Source organism: Harpegnathos saltator, unplaced genomic scaffold (genome assembly GCF_003227715.2).
Source record: "Harpegnathos saltator strain DR-91 unplaced genomic scaffold, Hsal_v8.6 scaffold204, whole genome shotgun sequence".
Lineage (NCBI taxonomy): Eukaryota > Metazoa > Arthropoda > Insecta > Hymenoptera > Formicidae > Harpegnathos > Harpegnathos saltator.
Window position 1 is genome coordinate 23,884 of NW_020229989.1, and position 21,700 is coordinate 45,583.

The 21,700-nt window shown below is 48.2% G+C and overlaps 1 protein-coding gene across 2 annotated transcripts in view; it reads right to left on the minus strand.

Moving 5' to 3' along the window:
* LOC105185534 (uncharacterized) overlaps positions 1-21,700 on the minus strand; it is a 54,168-nt gene that overhangs the window by 4,443 nt on the left and 28,025 nt on the right. For both annotated transcript variants that reach the window (XM_025298095.1, XM_025298096.1), the window contains exons 4-5: positions 10,795-11,125; positions 362-585 (exon numbers count right to left, since the gene is read on the minus strand). In XM_025298095.1, the coding sequence (XP_025153880.1) occupies positions 362-585; positions 10,795-11,125 (555 nt within the window). The remainder of the gene's footprint in view (positions 1-361; positions 586-10,794; positions 11,126-21,700) is intronic.

Below are 21,700 nucleotides of genomic sequence, written 5' to 3' on the forward strand. Positions count from 1 at the left end.
TCCGGGCACGTACTGCGAGCGAGACAAGGACGGATCGATAGGAGGAGTTTACCTCGCAGTGTATTATCTCCTGACGCCGCTTAATTGCGTTTTCATCAATCGGCGCTGCGATACGTCGGCAACGTGCGAGTGCGCGAGTCGTCTCTTCGTAATCGGCGATTTGCGCGAACGGCAACGTGTTTCGTTTTATCTTTTCTTTTTTCTTGCCGCTCGACGATTGTCTTACGCCACTCGACACACTCTCGACGCGTCTCTTAGCCGGTTGAGGCGCGGATCGATTATGGATCGCACTGCGAGAATACTTGAAAAGAAGAGAGAGGGAAAGAGGGGAGGGGGGAGAGAGAACTGGAATTTTACTCACTTATTCAATCCGTCCAGATTGAGTATACCAATCTCGCCGAAAAAGTCTCCGGCCTTCATTGTCGTAAGAACTCTACCAGTTTCGCTGATCACCTCCAGAATACCGTCGGCTATTATGAACATCTCACGGGCGACCTCGCCCTTCCGACATATCGAATCACCGGGGGTGAAAATGTAGGCCTTCATCTTCAGGACGAGATCGTGCAAAAATTCCGGCTGGCACTCCTGCAAGACAATCAGGGAATATTCGTTCGTGTGACTTACGAGAGCGTGTATATGCCGTATAGCGCGCTGAAGAATTACGAGAAAGAATTATGGATATCCTCGGTTGAGGGAAGGGAGGAAGAAGGTGAGAGAAAACGAGAGTCGAGCTCTCGCACTAAAGAGCAGGGCCGGTTCCTTGGACTCTGTTACATCGGCTTTAGAATTTAAGGACGAAAATTCTGCTCGGTATCGTCGACCTCGTAATCATCTTAAAATTTAAAGCCTCTACATGATCTCCATGCAAAAAAGGATAATTTATGGGGACTTAACGCGCACGCGCGTAAGTTTAAGCGTTAACATTTTTGCTCGACGCGTTCCCTTTTGTTATATCTCCTTTAGCTCGCGTGAATATAATTCTTATCTTTCCTCATAAATCTCCCGTTAATCGTGGAAGAGAGCTTTCTTGCTGCTTTATTGCGATAATGAATGATAAGTGCTTCTCGAGAGCAGCGTGCACTTTTATATTTTACGTACCTGTGTTCTTTTATCAAGCATTACGGTACAACTCGTCGCTTACCGAGAGTCTCTAAAATATACTTGAAAATTGTAGATAAGTAATATTAATCATAATATAAAATTACTAGTAATAAATAATGATAGAAATATCGATATCGAGGCGAGGAACGTTTCTCGAGACGGACCATTATTTTACCTCGACACCGGATAATATCTGACGTAAAACTGAGTAAGACTTAGAGATGTGCGAACTATTCGAATTCGAATCGAATCGAATCTCTATGATTCGAATACGAATAATCCGAAAATTTCGAATCGCGAAGATTCGAATACGAAACAAATACATCAGCGTTTGCGCGCATCAGCTACAAAACTGGCCATCTGGGCCTGTATGTTTGAACCCTTACTCGTAATTAACTTAACTTATAATTAATAACTTAATTATAAATTACTTTAAATATTTAAATATATATTTTATACTTTAAGATGATATTACAATATCCATATTCCCTTTCATATTAAAATCTTCCATCATTATTTGTATGTTTAATAGTCATGTTAAATCTTTTAATGATTCGATTCGATTTCATTCGATTAGATTCGAGTTCGAATTTAAAAAGTGAGATTCGATTCGAGTCGATTCGATATAAACATTCTTGATTCGCACATCTCCAGTGAGACTTCATTTCAAGTAATTAGCCGTGCTTCTGCTGTTGTCACTGTTCGTGTAAGAACTCGCCACCAGCAACCAACGGGAAGATATGGAATACTCGACGTAATCACTGGTAATTAATGCGTGCGTACGCTTATAACAACGACGCGAGAATCGCATCGACACATCTTCGGGCGTCTCGCCGCGCGAACTGGATCATCCGCCACGCCTGTTCCGTGCTGTCGAGCAATGTCGCTCTCGTTCCTCTCGCCCAAGTTCGCGGATTCATAAATCCATAAGTCTATGCCCCCGCGCGCGCCTATCGATCTGGATACTCTAATCTCCGCGAGGTTAAACTTCCGTGAAAGTGCAAAGTTCGTTTATGAAATATTAAGTGCCTCGCACGCTCCACGGGGCTGAATTATATCGCGATGCGACGTCTATTCCAGCGCTCCGGACAAGACATCTCTCGCGTAAGTATTGCGCCTTTCCTGCCCCTCCTGCTGCTGCAGAATCTCGCCGCCGTCTCGCAGTAGCCCGTGATCGACGCGAACTTATTACAGATTACAGCAGATCAGCCGAGGTAACGCGAGGTCAGGAAAAGGGCGAGACGAAAAGCGGAGGTAGGCGGAGCAAGCGGGAGGAAGCAAGGAAGAGCGACGTTTGCGAGATTACGGCCGGAACCTTTAGTCACATCGTAACGCCTGACAGTCGTGAGACGACAGTCGTAATTCTCTCGGTGTGAGATACGACTTCTTTCCCCCGGCCTACCGGGCTCGGTTGGAGTCGGTTCGCCGAGCCCTTTCGCTAATAGAGCCTGCGATCTCCCGGCGCGATATTTCATCCGATCGACAGGGCAGCCCGCCGGCCAATGACGCGCGCGTTTTGCGCGCGGCCGCTTCGATTCGAGAGAGCGGAGCACGGCCGATCGGGGTTGTTATCCGCGATCATCGAGGCTGTCTGATTTTATTCAGGCTCACAATGGACCTCGTTAAAATGCAGTCAGCCCCGGATGCGTGCATCGGCGTGAACACGACGGGGCGACGGGGGTGGAAAAAAATACAGAGTGTCGCGATTTGAATCGACGTGGCAAATTGGAGCATTCTTCGGGACGCGCGTCGGCGTTTCCCCGTGCGAAAATGCCGACACGTCGGCGAACTTCAAATCGCGAGATCGTCGTCTCGCGACAACAACGACAGAAATATGTAAGCGAGACGAAATTGTTACAACTTATTCGTCGAGCGAGATCCGCCGACGTTCATTCTGACGGCGTAAAATCGCAATAATTATATAACGCAAGCGTTGACTTTCAGGGTTGACATAGTTGTTGGCTGAGACTTGCTCAGACTTGAATTTCGAGGCGAATTTTTCGCAGTCGCGAATACATTGTCGCACGATATTGTACGAAGAAGCGATGGCTGTTGTGTCCTCGTTTTACCTAACGGGACCTTCGCTCTAACTTTACTTTGGTTTTGTTTTAACGAGATTTTAATTCGGGTTCTACAGCGCGGAACGTTTAATCATGAAAATTGTAAACTTGTGGCAACAGAGGCGCCTCCTCTTCCCTCCCTCTCTCCCTCTCTCTCTCTCTCTCTCTCTCTCTCCCTCTCTCTCTCTCTTTCTCTTCCTTTTTCTTGCCAAAGAAAGTTTGATTGGGAGCCGATCGGAGAATACGGGCGTGTGTAACAACGGCGAACGGGCCAACTCTCGTACGGGCTTCTCTCGCCGACGTCGAGACATTCGACGGTCATCGTCAAGGGAAAAGCAGAGCTACGTGTCGAGCACGGGCTGGTTGTCACAACTTTAATAACTCGGCCGTTATATGTGCCGCGAGCGAAGTCGTTCTTGCGTAAAAAGCATTTTAAGTAAGTTCTGCGCGCGCGCGCACGTGCACAGTCACACCCTCGTGCGAAAATCCATCCGCCGCTTCGTATTTCTCTCGCGTCCGCGCGCGCAGCCAATATCTCGCGATCCAATTTCGTGTATTTTAATCCCGCGCCATTGCGATGCAAATTACGAGGGCAGTCTGAAAAGTTCTCGGCCTGACACATAGATAGCATTAGAAACTGCCAAACTATAATTGTATTGGAAAGTGGCATCCCTGATATAAACCCATGTAAAGTTTTATTTCGATCTGTCAAGTCATTCGAGTAGTAGCACCAGTTTAATATTGACGTGTCATTGTCTTTTTTAAAATGGAAAAAATTGAATATCGTGCAGTGATTGAATTCTTTGTTTTGGATGGTTTAACACCAACAGAAATTCATCCGAAATTGTTAAAAGTGTATAAGGATGCATCACCTTCACTTTCCACTGTGAAAAAATGGGCTGCTCTTTTTAAATTTGGTCGTACAAGCCTCGAAGATGATCCACGCGAAGGTTGTCGGCAAAAACTGCTACAACACCACAAAACATTCAACAAGTCCATGATATGGTGTTAGATGATCGGCGAGTGAAAATGCGTGAAATAGCTGGGACCATAGGCATCTCAAAAGAACGAATTGGAAATATTTTGCATGAAGAATTACATATGAAAAAGCATTGTGCGAGATGGGTGCCGCATTTGCTAACAATTGACCAAAAACGCATTCGAATGAGTATTTCTCAAGCGTGTTTGGATCGTTTTAAGCAAGACGGAAAATAGATTTCAAGCGTCGTTTCATAACTGTTGATAAAACTTGGATCCACCACTATACACCAGAGCGAAAAGAACAGTCGAAACAATGGATCGAAGCCGGTGGACGTGCACCAAAGGAGGCAAAGACGGTTCCATCAGCAAGAAAGGTTATGGCAACAGTTTTTTGGGATTACAAAGGTGTTTTGTGGATCTATTATCTACAGAAAGATAAAACTATTAACTCTGAATATTATTGTAACCTATTGGATCTATTGGATGCAAAAATTCGTGAGAAAAGACCTGCTTTAAAGAAGAAAAGAATCGTTTTCTATCAAGACAATGCATGTGTTCACACAAGTGTTTTGACAATGGCAAAATTCAATGAATTAAAGCAATTAAACGAATTGCTTGAACATCCAGCATATTCACCAGATTTGGCTCCCTCTGACTATTTATCTGTTTTCCAAACCTGAAAAAATTCCTGGCTGGAAAGCATTTTACATCAAATGACGAAGCTATTGCAGCCGTGGATGGATATTTTGCACACCTTCCGGAATCACACTTCAATAATGGTATTGAATTATTGGAAAAACGTTGGAATAAATGTAATGAAGTTTTAGGAGATCATATTGAAAAGTAAAATATATTTCACGGCAAAAAAAATTTTCTTTCATTGTTAGGCCGATAACTTTTCAGACTGCCTACGTAGCGGCGCCGGCGCGTCGCGCGCGACCGGACATCGCGTAGTCCGCGGCTTTCCACGGGGATGTTTCGCTCTCAGCCGCCGTGACTTATGCCGAAGTCGCGGCGTATCAAGGATACGGGTATCGCCCAGGATATGCGAAACGAATGCACACACGATCTTTTCGTCATTAGCTCTTGGCGTGATCGCAGTCGTCGGCGCGGTATTTTCTCCCCCGGCTCGTGCCTCGCGTTATGCTTCCGCCACGTGTTGACATTTGGCAAACATCGCCCCTTGGCCGGAGGGGAGGGGAGGACTCCGAGGTCCTACGCTGATCCGCCTGGACGGCTCTCACAGAACTTTTGGCAACGAGACGTTTTTGTGTCCGCGAGTTTGCGCGGCATTCCCACTAACTCGACCGCGTCGCCCTCGTCCGGCCGCGACGGCGGATTTTCGACGCGAGAACGCGTCGCTTGTCGAATTATTCGCTCGCATCACGACTTCGACAATAAAATGATGCGCAGTTAGTGTCGATTTTCAGAGCGGTAGCATCCGGAGAAAGCCGGCACGATCGCGCGCGGCCTGTTCGCGATTGCACACATCGCAGCGCATCCTTTCAATTCCCCCGCTAAGACCCCCCGCGGAAGAAAAATCTGTCGGATCTCTTAATTACAGTCGGAGGGCGCACGATTGCGGAGGATAATCAATTTTATACTCTCCCGCTCTGCTGGCTCGCGAGGCGATTAATCAGAAGCCACTTTCGAGACGCATTGCAGCCCCGATGGCAGCGGGCGGTGCGATGGGTTAATGAAAGGTGATTACGAGGCATGGACCGAGGGGGTTAAGGGGCACTCCTGTTGCAACGGGTCGTGTGGCCGCAATTAAAAGTGGCGTAGACTCGCCAATTACAGGCGGCCGTAATGGCAGCCAGCGCAAAATTTCTCCCAGCCGATCGCGTCCGTCTGCCGCGTTCTTCGCCCATCTCCGGCCCTCCCCGGCCTCTATCTTCCCCTTCGATCCCCGGCATCCCTTCCGCAAGTTGAAATAAAGGGATTTAATGGGGGGATTTGCGCGGGCCGCAGACAGAACTTTAAAGCCTGCGATTCTCCCCTTCAGGCGTATCCTCGCGCGATCCGCAGTTCGCGCGAGGATACGCCTGAACTTCATTGTCTCTCCGCCGCACAGGGTGCATCTCGAGCGCGCCGCAACGCAGCGCACGCAACGAGAATAATCGCAAGGCCGTGCCCGCAGAGGTTAACCCCGTCGGAATCTCCACGAGATGACGACTGAATTGTTCGATCGAGGAGGCATTCGAAGCGGCGCGGCGACGGCGGCGGCTGGGAAAGCGACGCCGCTTCGAAGTTCGACTTTAATTTGATTTTCCGTTTTCCTTTATTTTTTTATAGTGTTGTCTCGCTCCAGCAGTGTTTCTCTCTGCTTTGTTTCTGTGAAATCTAAACTTGACTGCAGCGATTGCTCTCACTTCGGGATCGAGCGCGCGGAGAAGGAAGAACGATGTTTTTCCAAACTTGTCGTAGGCGAGGCGTGATATTATCTCGCTCATATTGTCTGCCGAGAGTCATGAAAGAGATCTTGCCTGATGGGACACGCTGAGCGCGCCATTGTGAGAGCAAGTTGGCCGTTTCAGGTGAATAAAGGGATCGGCGAAATAGAGATCGGCCCGGGAAATGAAACCGATTTTTGCTCGCCGTTTGAGCGCGGCTCGGCTAAATTTTCAATTAGAACGTTTTTTGTCAGCCGTGTCCGACTTGTCCATTTCCCGCGCTGTTTTTCCGCCGAGCGTTTTCGAGAAAGCAGCCGCTTGTGTGTGCGACAACCGAAAAACCGTCGCCGTAATTTAGATCCCGTCCATGGAGGTCGCGCGATAAGCAGCTCTCCGTTTAGCCCGAGATCAACGTTGGGAAATAAACGCTATTTTATCGGGCGCTCGACAGCGAGATCTCGAGGACCCGGCGAAATTGCAGCCGCTGCGCTGCCGCTGTGATTGCAATTTCAGACGCTTCGGCTGGACCATAAGGGAGATCTTTAATGTTCCCGATGAAAGAGCGACGACGTAGCGAGCGGTGTCGCTCACTCGCTCGAGCTGGAGGCTTCTGCCTTACAACGTGAATTCTATCGGATTCCTCTGTATACGCGTGCACGTAATATACAAGAAGAGAGGAAGAATCTATCGGAAGAAAGTGGGAGAAAAGTAAAAAAGTACGTCCCGCCATATCTTCATCCTTCATTCACGTCGCGCTGCAAGTTCGCCGGCTATCGCAAAGGCCGAATTAAAATAAGATCTCGCGGATCCGCCGGCTCTCTCTTCCCCCTCCTCTTTGTCCCCTCCTCCTCCTGCTCCTGCAATCACCACCACCTCCCACAGCTTTGTTTTACGCGAGAATCCATCACGAGGGGGATACGGATGCTGAACTGTGTTCAACAACTTTAATTACTTTTCTGGCTCGATTACACGCAGAGAAGAGACATCGCGACGAACTTGCGTTGTTCTAATTAATATTGGATCGCAGCCGATCGGCTCTCTCTCTCTCTCTCTCTCTCTCTCTCTCTCTCTCTCTCTCTCTCTCTCTCTCTCTCTCTCTCTCTCTCTCTCTCTCACGGAGAGTTTTCACAAAATCGCGCGGAGGAACATATGAGCCTAACTTGACGTCGGAGGAAAAAAGATATACGTTTACGATTTATTACAATTTCTCGCCATTCCTTTCGCGCCGAGTATTCTCGAGGAGCCTCGGTAGCTCGCAACAGCACTTCGCTTTATATCGGTTTATCACCGTGCGTTCCATTTACCTCCCGGCGACTTAACTTTTTAGATCCATCTTCCGTATCGTGCACGCGTCTTTTCTTTTTCATTCTCTCTCTCTCTCTCTCTCTCTCTCTCTCTCTCTCTCTCTCTCTCTCTCTCTCTCTCTCTCTCTCTCTCTCTCTCTCGCTGCATTTTGCTTCCGTTGTTATTGTTGTCGTCCTCCTTCTCGTCGTTGCCTCGCGACAAAAAGGTGAGCTCCATAAAAAATATATCCCCACGGAAACTGTACGCGCGCTGAAGAAGAAAGACACTGCGAAATTTTCCATACGGATGATATCGCCGGACGTTGTATGAAACTTGTTAGAAAAATCGAAAACGCGCGGGAGGTAATTGGAGGAGTTCCGTTTGTTCGCGGATTCACACGGTTCCCGGCTTCGAGAGAGGACGCCTCTATCCCCAGCGAGAAGGGGAAGACGCATCGCGAGTTCGAAGATATTTGAAAAATTCGACATACTCTGCCGCTATTTCTACTCACACGACTACACGACAAACTCGCTTAAGGCAAACAGAGGAGGAACTCTCGTGTTTTACGATTCTGCACTATTTCACACGGGGGTAAGTTCGCGCGCGGCCAACTTTGGGGAATTCCGCGCGCGGCGCGCGAAAATTCACGGCGGCCAAAAGAAAAATCTACCGTCGCGTCGCGGAGTTTCGTGTCATACCTCCGCCGTAATGACCCTACATCGTTCCCGGCGAACTTTCTAAACGCTTCTCTCCGCGCGCAGTTCCCCGCACCTGCATTTTCCGCTTCTTCTTCTTCTTCTTCTTCTTCTTCTTCTTCTTCTTCTTCTTCTCCTTCTGTTTCTTCTGCTTCTTCTGCTTCTTCTTCTTTTCTTTCTCTTCCTCCTTTTCGCGCTTATCGCCCGAGTGCGATGAGCTTCTCCGGCCACGCTCGGGAAAAGAAGTGTTTTCTGGCTTAATGCGCGATCGTAAAAGGGCGAAAAACGATATAGGACGAGGTGGAGGAGACCTCGCGGTTAATTGGCTTATGTCATAAACACGCGGTCAATGTTGCCCCAAGGTCCGCTCTCTCCGAGGCCTCTCAAAAGTTTCTCTTTGAATGCAGGGTACACAAACTAACGTTTTCGCCGCAAATATTTGCGCGCCTTCAACCTCGGTCTTTTAAGGGAAATTCATATACTCGCGAGTCTCCCAACTTCGTCGGGATCATATTTCGCGCGAAAAAGCGCGAATTCATCGCAGTCGGGATCGCAGTTGGTCACGCATCGGGATCGAGCGCGAATCAAGAGAATTGATTCGTTTTCGCATAATATCGGGACAATTTTCATCGAAAGATGCTGAAAACGCCTCATTTACCAGAGACTTAATAGTTATTATTTCATCGACGTTTCGCGAGTGTAATACTGATAACAATAACAACAATGGCTTTATTCTGTGTGGATGACACATATAAATGTGAGCAGCATTTTCCTGAGAGATAAAGAGAGATAAAGAGAAACGAAGCAAAAACGAGCGCGCGCGCGTGCGCGTGCAAAAAGGGAGGCATCGGAATGATTACGGGTCTGAGGCTTTAAAATTTGATTAACACAAAAGTCAGAGTAGACGTTGAAGTTGAGTCGGACGAGGGAAATATAATAAGGTAGAATAAAGTAAGACGGCACAAAGAGAAACTCGGAAATTGCGCGAACGCGCACCGGCAATGCGAGGGAGTACAGCCAGCCGTAGGGTATAAGTCTGACGCATAATGGGAAAGCTGCGCGACGACAATGTAACGATACGGACATTGTCGTTCAAAGTTATACGGAATAAGACCTGCAGACACATCGGACTCGAAAGAATGAACAATTCGAGTTTAAATCCCACCGCTGCGCGGACGCTAAAGTGCAACGGGCACGCGCGATAACCGCGCGCGCCCGTTAATACACCAGGGCGAGCGATGTATGTGTAACATTTACGAGGGGAGACTTTGCGTTCACAATGAGCTCGCGGAGGTTCGCGCGACTTATTTAATACCGGCAGTCGTGCGAAAAAAGCCCGCGTCCTTTAATGCCTTCGCTCGCGCGAAAACTGGACGATTTTATATAACATTATGGAACTTTTTCTCCCCTACATTCGCGCACCTTTCTCACCACCCATTCAGTTCTCCGCTTGCCGGCTGACGACGAGCGGCGAGACCGTGGACATGATCAGGAAATATTTCGTCCTTTCGTCCTGTCGCGTCTCTATGCTCTGATTGAACCAATTTCGCTGTCATTTCTTGCGACCTCGGTGCTGCACATCTCTCCCGCGACCCTCCCCTTTCTTTAATCGGATGTTCTTTTAGACGGTAAGAAAAATCTCCGGGCAATATAAATTCTTCCGCGAGGATGAGAGAGAGAGAGAGAGAGAGAGAGAGAGAGAGAGGGCAGAGTAAAAAATAAAGGAGAGAAAAAGGGGAATGAATGCGACTCGATAGAAGTACGAGTAGCGGGCGAAGCAAGCTCACGACTAAATGGACTACTTGTCCGAGTAAGTTGAAAAAATTTCAGCGCTTCAGGATCCCCGAAATGAAAAATGATTTCCAGGAGAAATTGGGGAGGAGACAGACGCAGTTAAAACACGGGCGAAATCGCTCGCAGTTCGTTACAGCGGATGCGCAGCTGGCAAGTTTCCGTACTTCCGATTTTACATATTTCCCGATTTAAAGCGACGCGAAAGAAAGAAAACAAGAAGTCGGTCGGTGCGTCAGCAGTAATGAAAACCGAGGAAAGCGTCTCGTGCTCGTTTGTCTCGCTTTCCCCGTTGTTTTCCGCTCACATTAGCAGACCCGAAGCACTCAGGCGAGCGCTCGCGCACTCGTTCCGCCACATATAACGCGGATCTGCTTTGCAGAACGCCGCGAATCCCGACGCGTTCGGCCTCGCTCTCGCACTCTCCGCGGAATCGATCGAGCCGTTTCTTGCCGGTTCTTGGCGCGCGTGGCGCGCGGAGAAGCTCACCTGGAAAATGGTGACCTTCTTCAGCACCGAGAGATTCACGTGTAACGCCAGCTCGGTCTTGAGCTTGTCCGGTAGTAGACCGAGAGCGGTGTTGATGTCACCGCCGCCCTGAATTCTGCCGCGCGACCAGCTGTAGTCGTACCATCTGAGCACCCGCCGTTTCATACCGCCGGGCACCTTGTGGTGCCTCATGTAGGTCTTGGCGCCGTCCAAGAGCCGCTCGAACTCGAGGCGATTCGCGTTCCTGTTGGTGATGACGTTGCCGACCTGGCCGACGATGGTCGCGAATATGAAGACGCCGATCAAGTAGCTGACTATCGTGAAGACGTACCTGCGAATCAGGAAGGCAGAAAGAGAGCCGATCAGTCCGAGGGGGGTGTGATCAGGGTCCTCCGTTCATGGACGAGCGGCCCCCGCCGGAGCCTTCCTCCTCTCTCTCTCTCTTTCTCTCTCTCTCTCTCTCTCTTTATTTCCTCCCTTCTCTCTTACTTGCCTTCCTTGCGTTCGTTCGTTCCGTTCTTTCGGTCCTTCTAGTACACCTTCTCTCATTCTCTCATTCTCTCTCTCTCTCTCCCTCCCCCCCTCTCTCTCTCTCTCTCTTTCTTTCTCTCATTCACGCTCTCTTTCTCTCGACCTTTCGTACTCTCGCTCTTTTTCACCCTCTTGCTTTCTCATTTTTTTCCTCTTTCACCACCACTCTATCGCACATCACACACACACACACACACACACACACACACACACACACACACACACATACACATCGACCTGCGGACAACTCGCTTTTTCGTACTCTCCGTAGATCTCGTTTGATCCTCGCTGATTCGTAAAACGGAAAGAGTACTAGTGAAACGCGCACTTTGAATTCGCCCGCAGAGTCAGTCGTTAGTATTCCGACCGAACGCGATTGTTGAATCGATGAATAATTGAATGTGATTTCGAGTCGTTAAAATTCCCTCATTCTCGGACGGGAGCCTTGACGAACTCGAGCCTCGAGATTCGCGATTTGCAGTAGCGCGTGTCTAAGATCGATGTTGAGCATACCAAGCCCTCGATAAATATACACCCCGAAGGTCTCATAAGAATCGCGACACCGACAAGCCGATGGAATCTTAACTTGTCCGCTTCGTCAGCTCGGCGAAACATGTAGTTTCGGAGTAAGAAGGTGGAAAACGTGCGGATCAAAGAGAAACTCAGCGGTTTCGCGACACCTTGCATCCCCTCAGCTCTCACCAAGGCTGTCCATTGTATCGTAACCGGCGCGGCCGTAGTCGAAAATTCTTAACCGGTGGTTTCCTGGCCCTGTTCGTCCGTCCGTTTCACGATTCACAGCTTCTCTCCGAGCTACTCTTTCCGCTCTTCGTGTATACCGACACAACCGGCACACATGCGCGCATGCACACACACACAGAGCAGCATACATACATCACACATACACACACACATACATGCACACACATTCTCAGTTTTCCACTGACAGCATCAAGCCGACTCGATACGTTTTCTAAAGAAAACACCCTTCCGCCCTGCTTCCTTTTGTCCCTTCCGGCATCGAACATTCCCGTGCTTCCGCCGGCCTCGAATTTTCCTCTTTCATACATTCGCCCTCCCTTTGACCGCTTCGCCTCGTTTCTCGACCCAGCAGCTTACGCTTTTCTAAGAATGCCCGACGCTCCGTCGATTAATCGATGCTCCTTTTCTCTTTCTTTCGATAATCCATTATTTATACGTCTTCAAACAGGCGGTAATTGGCAACGCGGGCCAATGAAAAGAGCGGGAGGGTGAGAAAGGCGCGGATAAAAGAGAAAGAGACGTGACGGGGGGAGGGCAGGAGGAGGGGGAGGGGAGCGAAAACTGGGTCAGATTAAAGTTAATCTCGCGTTCGCGTCTGAATATTCACGAAGAGATAAGTTCATCAATAATTGTCGGTACCTTCCGAAGGAGGTAAAAGGAAGGAAGAAAAGGAAGAAGCCGGTCAAAGAGGTATGTTACGCGTATGTGGCCGACTAATTGACCTCGTCGTCAATTTTTTGGCGACGCGACGTCGCCCATCCTTAACTCGGTTTACTTTTTCTCGTTATGTTAGCTCGTGCCTCAGTTTTATCTCCACCGCTTCCACTCTCGCTCTCGCGGCTTCGCCGGCTTGTTCGATGATCGATACACGTTGAAATGCACGCGCACGAATGCCCTCCATGTGTCTCCACCGCCTCGCTCTAATCAAACAACCACGTATTTTCTTTTTGCATTTTTCCTCTCTCCCCCTCGCTGTTATCTCCCTCTTCTCTTTTTTTTGCATGTCGAGCTTGCACCGCGAGACATTTATTTGTCGGTTGGTTCTAGCCGTCTATGCGAGATAATTCCCGTTTTTATTTATACGAACGTTTTCGCGTTTCTGGATAATTATAAACGAATGATGACGAACGTGTCTCTACGATTTACGAGGTTTTTTTTCGAGGAAACTACTCTCTTCCTTTAGAAGCAAACGGTTAAAGTTGATTGATTACGTTGCAGCGTAAAATGGAATATTTATATGCTTTTTCCCACGAAATTTATATCGTAATGTATGCGTTTTAACGTATATTTAACTGACGGTATAATAAAGCACGATGAATTTGTTTAATTCACACAACGCGTACCGCTGAAACACGGTTCAATCGCTTTAAGGCACGATATTTTACCGCATATTAATATTTCGCTACAGCGAAATACAATACCCACCAGTCATTCTTGACTTTTATATCTGCCATGTTTCGGTTTCTGTTTGGTCTATATTTTTCGTTAGCGCGCGCGCGATACAGAGGGGGTTGAAAGAAAAGTTAACAGTCGCTCTCATTCCGCTGCAAAGCTTTGTGGAAAAACTGCAGGCACCGTAAAAATTACAGACTTTTAATACACGTCGAGACGCGAGCTCGTGAATGTTCTCGAAGCTCGCGAAATGTTGGCGAGACGCGAAAATTACTCGTTCATTACGTGAACTGCAGAGAGAGAGAGAGAGAGAGAGAGAGAGAGAGGAGGGAGAGAATCGCAACTTATTTATTCGCAACGTTATGTCGGTAAAAACGAATCCGTAGTCCGTAGGTAGACAGAACTGTCCGTTCCTCGAAAGTTTGCAACTGGAGACTCGCGCATCTTCACCAGAGCGTAATCAATTCTGTTATCACGGCGTGTAGTAAATATATAGGTCGGCGGAAAGTCGCCGGCGATGATTTACGAGCGTCTACCAGCAAGTGGACGAAGGGTAGAGAACGTATTTTCGTACAAGAAACGCGAAGTTGCGAAGAAAAGGGGAGACGGCAAACCTGACTGGCTACGTCACGTCGAGCAGAGAGACGGACCATCGTCATCCTCGTGTGATGAATCTTGTTAAATAAATACTTCACTGCCAAACCCGGTCCCCCTTGCGCGACATCAACGTCGTTTGATCATTCGCCCGAGTTTCTCGGCTACCGAGAATCGCGGCGAACAATAATGCGCGTTCAAAAACACGTGTCGCGAATTTCACGCGTAACACGCACACATGTGAGGACGCTCGGTTACGTTTCTCAAGCTCGCCGAACGAGATTAACGCTCTCTGTCCAGTTATTCTTTAGACTCATGGTGTAAACAAGCGGGAGCGATGGCCGTCGGTCGTCGATGACAATTTACAGGAGCACGACGCGCCGAAACTCAACGAACCGTGGCCGAGCGGAAGTCGTGACCCGTCCCAGAGGCTATACGGGTCATCGCCGGACCGAGGAAATTCGGTTTGCGATTCGCTCGGTGTACTCGAAGTAACGCGAGATCAAATTTGACCCGGGCTGAAATGAGATTCCGGCCGATCGCGCGCTCTCTCTCTCTCTCTCTCTCTCTCTCTCTCTCTCTCTCTCTCTCTCTCTCTCTCTCTCTCTCTCTTTTCCCCCGCTCTCCCCCCTCTCTCTCTCTCATCGTCTAGAACCCCTACAAGATCGATCTTTCACGATACTCAAGTTTCCACCGGTGTGAGAGAGCACATCCCCCGGTCATTAAGCGATCTCGCCGTAGGCAACGGGCCAAGGATTCAGCAGCCGGAAACGCGCGCCGAGAATCAACGATACTAATTGTGAAGCCTAAAGGAGCTCGCGAATAAGGAGCGACGGAACGCCTCGCGTATAATCCGCGCGCCGAAATCACTCTGCTCTCTCCCTCTCTTTCTCTCCCTTTTTTTATCTCTATCTCATCTTGAAACTTTACGACCCTCCTTTAATTCATATTCTTCTAGAAGACAAAAGATTTACCCCGTAACTTTGTGACATCGCGTCACGCACGCAGATTTGCCGGTCTTTTTGAATCGACATCCCGATAATCATCGTGGTTGTTTGCAAAATAGTAAAGATCTGTCTTGTCCAGTTTGATGTGCTTCATACAAACGAATATACACGAATATACAGACACGATGACTCGAATTCTACGTTCGGCGGAAAATTTGATAAACCAATGCATCAAAGAAATATATCTTAAGGAGAACACGAGAAAGAAATTTTTTAAATGCTTTAGTTCCATCTAAAACTGCCGTGAGGTTTCAAAATTTCTTTCGCAACCATCGTTAATGCTAATATCTGGGAAAGAACTGTATGATATTATTATCTCTTTTACCGACTCTGTGGAATTAAGAAAGACTCTCAGAGCGGCATTCACGGTCTCATCTTCCATTTAAGATTGTCTTCTTGTTTACTCCGAGATGATGCTCTGTAGCCAATGAAATGATCCCTTCAGCATCTCAAGATGAAATTGAGACGATCTTAAATATGAGATCCGACTACGAATATTTGTCCTCGGTGGATTGCATTAAATCTATCATTTTATTATGCAAATTACATCAATGTGAGCGCAAACATTTCTGAACGTTCGGCGAGCCAGCTTTATGGCAGCATACTTGATATTTTCGCGTGCTAAGGGATATTCCTGAAACGCGAGAAGACCCGATTTCTCGATTTTATCGTTATTCGATCGCCGAAGAGGTGTGTATAAAAACGCCGTATAAGTCCGACTCCTTATGTTCCGCGGAGAAATCTCTCGGCATTCCTCGTCGGCCGTTTGCATCAGCGACTCGACATCATGCGAGCGTTATCGTTCAACACCACTCCAATTGCCGCGATCCGACTCGCCAACTTTGAGCGCAAAGAGATCTACCGCCGAGGCCGGCGCGGCGAGTCCTCCCTCCGCGAGGACTTCTTTCTGGTGCTCCGCACACAGACCCGGCGCTCGTAATCTCCGATATTTTAATCAAGCAAGCAAAGCAATCTCGCCGGCCTCGTTCCGCTAAATCATCTCGTGGAGAGCGCATTTGAAGGGTCCGAAGGGGGGTAGCCTCTTGCCACTCGACTCAGACAGCGACAGTCGCCGAGCTACCCGCGGTATTCCCCACGTCTCCGCTTTCGAGGGGAAGCCGGATTTTAATTCTCGGAGGATTAACGACCCCCCTTCCGGTAACAAGCGCGAGAACTGACCATCGACAGTGTCTGTCCCGGGGACACGGTTGTCTTTTTGTTTCTTTTGGCTTTAGCCGTTATTCCTTCGTTATTCCGAAAAGGAAATAGATTGTTAATCGACACGTTCGCTACCAGGATTTATCTCGGAAACTCTTCCGACAAACTATTCTGTACTTTTTTTTTCTCTTTATGTAAATGTGTAAAAGGAAGTCTTAATAATGTGGACGAGAATTCCGCCTCCCCCGTCCTTGACACTTTTATGCAAAAATTAAATTCAAGGTGTGTCAGACTTTTGCAGCGGCAGTGACGCTGGTAACGAACGTGTTTTAATGCCGCGGATGTGGCCGAAGAAACACCGTGGGCGTGTCTCTCCATGATCGGGTGAATGACGGTGAAACCTTAACAGCGCGACGAAGAACCGGGGCGGACGAGTGAGAAACTTGCGGAGGAAATTTCGTGAGGGAGCCTGCTTTGAATGGAGCTTTTCAGAGAGCGAGCGACCACGCGACGTCGCCGAGACTTTTAAATCGAGTTCCCCACAATGCCGCGTTCGGATACGTACGCTCGTAATTAACCTGCTGCTAAATAGAGACGACAATCCAGCCGATATTGTCTCGCGACGCTATGTGCGTCTGTCATTGTTCGCCCGTTCGCAGTCGTCGATAACGCCGAGCTGGATACTTTCACGGCCGTTATTACCGTTCGCCGACGTGACGGTAAAGACGCGAGAGAATGCGCGAGAAATATATTGAGAGGAATGGGGATGTTAAAGCGGCAGAATCACATCGGAGGGAAGGTGTGAGAAGCGATTCTAATCTCAGCAATTTCGGTCGAGTCGAGAGCTCCTTGAATCAGCGCCGTTCGATATGAGCCGGCTGTTAGCTTACGGATTATTACCGGAAGCAGAAAAGTGTTTTTAATGACTTTTACTGTTCTCGTCATTTTGCGTATGTATCAAAATATTCAGGTGAGGCCAAGGAAAAGTGGATATCTCGCCGGGTACCTCATATTTCATCTTGACGTATGCTGATGTAAACGCTAAACATTTCGCAAAGTATCTGCTTCTCGTGGAACTCTGATACTTTTTAGTACAAAGTGACTTGAATTACACGAATAGGGAAAAATAATAAGAAAAAGAGATAATATTGAGCATTATTGAAATATTAAAATATTGATATATTTCCTCCCCGAATCTCGCGATAATCCAAGTTACAATATACCACGACAGGGAGACAGAGAGAGAGAGAGAGAGAGAGAGAGAGAGAGAGAGAGAGAGAAAGAGAGAGAGAGGGAGGGAGAGAGAGAGAGAGAGAGACAGAGGGAAATAAAAAATAAATTACTCTTTTGTATATTATCGAGATTTATATCGGTTTTCAACAATTCGTTACATCGGGAGTGCAGAACGTACGGCAAGAAGCGTTCGACGGGGAGCTATTTCGAAGCTTTCCACGTGTTAATTTATGGAGTGGAAAATTCGTGGACGATATTCGCCGGCGTTATTGCGGATCGATAAGTCGATCGCGGGCGTCAATGCATGTCGCGCGCGGAATTACCGAGAGCGAGAGAAAGAGAGAGGGTTGGGAAGGGGAGGGAAGGGAGAAGAAGAGGAAGAAAGAGAGAGAGAGAGAGAGAGAGAGAGAGAGAGAGAGAGAGAGAGAGAGAACATGACGGATGTACAATAATTCTGCTAAGTCAAGGTTTGCCGTTTCCCTCCGTCCTGTCGAGGTGTACATATCTCTGGAAACGGATATTATATCGAATTTCCATTTGCCGCAACGACGACGTCTCACGCGCGTTTATTTAACTTCGATCATAGTTACCCCCGCCCCTTTCGGCCCCGCGAGGCGCAATCGCCGCCGCGATATTGATTTCGCGCAACTTTTGATTATGTCGCATCGATTGCATCACGATGAATCGGCTTAGTCGTTTAGTCGGAGCGAATTGAAATTGCATTATGTTCGCGCAATAAATTCCGCCGACGCGGTGAGGCGAGGCGAGGTAAGGCGAGGCGAGGCGAGGCGAGGCGAGGCGAGGCGAGGCAAGGCGAGGCGACGCTCTTTTCCGTCGACCGGCAATATCCTTCTTGAGTTTATTCGTTTGAAAAGCAAATTGCTGTCGCGAAGGACCGTCGATGTAACGATATATATCGCCTCTCTCTATCTGTCTGTCTGTCTGTCTGTCTGTCTGTCTCTCTCTCTCTCTCTCTCTCTCTCTCTCTCTCTCTCTTTCTCTCTCTCTCTCTCTCTCTCTCTCTCTCTCTCTCTCTCTTTCTCTCGCATGTTTCGTCGTCGTTGGCGAGATAGCGTTAACGGTGCCGAAGACTAATGTCGGTGCAGGACTGGCAGGAGATTGCCACTGTACACGTACACACACGCACACACCTACACACGCACACACCTACACACACACACACACCTAACACGCACACACCTACACACACCTACACACACACACACACACACACACACACACACACACACACCACACACACACACACACACACACACACACACACACACGCACGCACGCACGCACGCACGCACGCACGCACGCACGCACGCACGCACACGCACACATATATCGTCTTTATACTGAAAAATCATGATCCGTTTGCCCGATCGGCGAAATTAACTCGAGGCGATCGTATTAATAGTGCATTAAAGCTAATTAAATATGTCACGCCGATCCATTGTTTCTTCTTCATATTTCCCGAGGAATTGTCGCGCCAGAATGTTGGAGCAAAATTTCGGGACACATCGCGGGCAAAGTCCTCGTAGAATCGTAAGAGCGATCAAAAGGTCCTTCGCGGCCTGAGCTTCGATGGCCGGCAAACAAATGTGATAAGAGCGTCTTTCCTTCGGAACGCAAGAATTCGAGGTACTCTTCAACCCTGAGGAATTAGACTTTCATCGGAATGAGATTCACTCGCGGCAAAAGTGGAAAGTTCAACAAAGCGCTATCACCTACTTTTCGCGTTTAACTCGCGCAAAAAAAAGTAAAGAGAAGGAGAGAGGAAAAGAGAGAAAGAGAAAAAGAAGAAGAGCCTTCGATATTGCCTTTAACTCGAACATCGCACACGTCTCCTTACGTTCTACCGGGTACAAATTTTCGCGTCGGATTTCAGTGAGAAATATGCCCTTAGCGTCTTATATTCCGAACATCCTCGCATATTACCCATAGATCGGGGTTTAACTCGCTCCTGGCGACCGGGGTAGATCGAGAAATTACGTTTCAGTCGTGCGATCTTCCTAATGGCCGCGATTACGACCGTTGATACGGACAAAGAGCGAAGAGGAAGAGAAAAAAGGAGAAAAGGAGGGAGAGAGAGAGAGGGGGGAGGGAGAGGGAGGGAGGGAGGGAGAGAGAGAGAGAGAGAGAGAGAGGGGGGGAGAGTGAATAAAGTCTACGAGGAGAAGAGCAAAGAGAGAGAGAGAAAGAGAGAGAGAGAGAGTTGGTCGGGGAAGAAATGGAATATTCGCGTAGGTATTATTCAAATTAGCTCCGGGCGCGGCTGAATATTGTTGCCGGCCGCGACAGAGACGATTTGTAATGCCGGGACCGTCGAAATTCCAGCCGCCGGCTGCAAGGGTGTCTCGGCGGGAGTGAGGATAAGTTTTAACCGGGTCGCCATTGTGGAAACGGAGTGTCCCGTTGCCGATATACGCCTAGGCGGCTCGCAAAAACTGATAAACTTCCCGCACGCTTTCTTTTTCGCCAATCTCTTAAGGGCTTTTAAGAATATTAAGTTTGCGGCTGAAAATTAAGACGCTGCAAAGTACTCGTCGTTAACCCTCTCACATTGATGCACTTGGCTGATATGATCGCGTACTACGGACCGCGCGTATCCGAAAATCTCGGTCGGGTTAAATCGATTTAAACGACGTTCTCTCCCGGAGGACGAGAACGGATCCTCGTCGTTTTGTTCGCGGGGCGAAACGTAAGAAATGAAACGTAACCGTGTAACAGAAAAAAAAGAAGCGCGTCGCAACGTCACCGGGTAATTGTTTTGCGAAGCTTTCCTTTCCACTGTACTCGCGTGCCGTATAAATCTTCGAGAGTAACTTCGGGGCGCACGACGGTGTCCGGTAATTCTCGCGACGCCGTTCGTCGGCATAAAGATAAAACACGTTGGACGGGGCGGGAAACCGTTCGTCTACCGTTTTGCGCACAATTTCTGCGACAGTTAGCAAAAGATCAATTAAAGTCAAGAATCGAATCAAGATTATCAGCGAATGAATGGGACAATACGACGACGTATGAACGTCTCAGAGACATGTGTTGCGTGTTTGTGTACAATCACGTGTCTCGCCCGTCTCAGCGTCGCCAGAAGATCGCAAACAAACCCAAGACGTGTTACTTTGCCGCATAGTCGTGCATTCATTTATCGATATCGTTCATTGATTTCTTATAATTAATTATTTCATTAATTTCTTATAATTATCGGGAAAGAATAGAGGAGACTCTTTTACACAATTGAACAAACACAATTGAACGAGGCATCGCGCGAATTATCAGACACCCTTGGCATTATGAGACACTGCGGAGTACAAAGGATGAAAATAGCGTTTGTGCTTCACTCTTCTCGGGACGACTTTACACAAACGGCGAAATTTCGTTACAACTGCTTAACAGGTGTGTCTATTCAACACATTAGTGCGAGAGAAGACAATGTACGCAGATAATGAAATTCCGCGTGGAATTTTTCTCTCTTTTTCCCTTTTTTCTCTCTCTCTCTCTCTCTCTCTCCTCTCTCTTCCTCCTTTCCTCTCGACGTAAACTGAATCCCGAGGGGAATAAAGCGCGCGAATATTCCTTTATATACCCGAGCAAGTATGTACTTTTGCAAGTGTGTGCATGCAGATGTGTAAGATTTGAAGTACATAGCTAAAAGAGAAGAGAAAAGCAGGACGAGTGCTCATATCTGCGGGCGCTTTGCTCTCGCGCACTTGCGCAAAGTTTCGCAGGATATCGTCGGTAAATTAGCTGTTACGTTAGAGAAACGTGTCCCAGCGCGTACGTCGTGTCGCGGCGTGGCGACGATTTGCTGATAAGAAAAAAAGGATACGAAATGCGTCGGATAAAGAGCAGTTGCAGTTGGACAACGGACCGAGTTCATAGACTTTCGCTGCACGGGAAGGCCAAAAATTAGTCGAATTAGCGTGACAGAGAGCATAAGTGAGCATAAGTGAGCACGCTTCGCGGTTGAAGGAAGCAGAATCTCTGCTTCTCAAGAACTGGAATTCGATTCTAAGCTGGATCAAGAATTAGGAACTCTTAGAGAATTGGAACTTTTCAAGGAGTGACGAGGATTGACAGAACGAAGAACAGAACGTCTGGCTCGTGGATCGACCGAGTTCTGTCTCGAATTAAATCAAGAACCGTATTTGGGCTTCGCAAGAACTGGAGATTCGCCGCCTCCTTTAACGCGCTTGGCTTCAGCCACCGTGTCGTGTTAATTC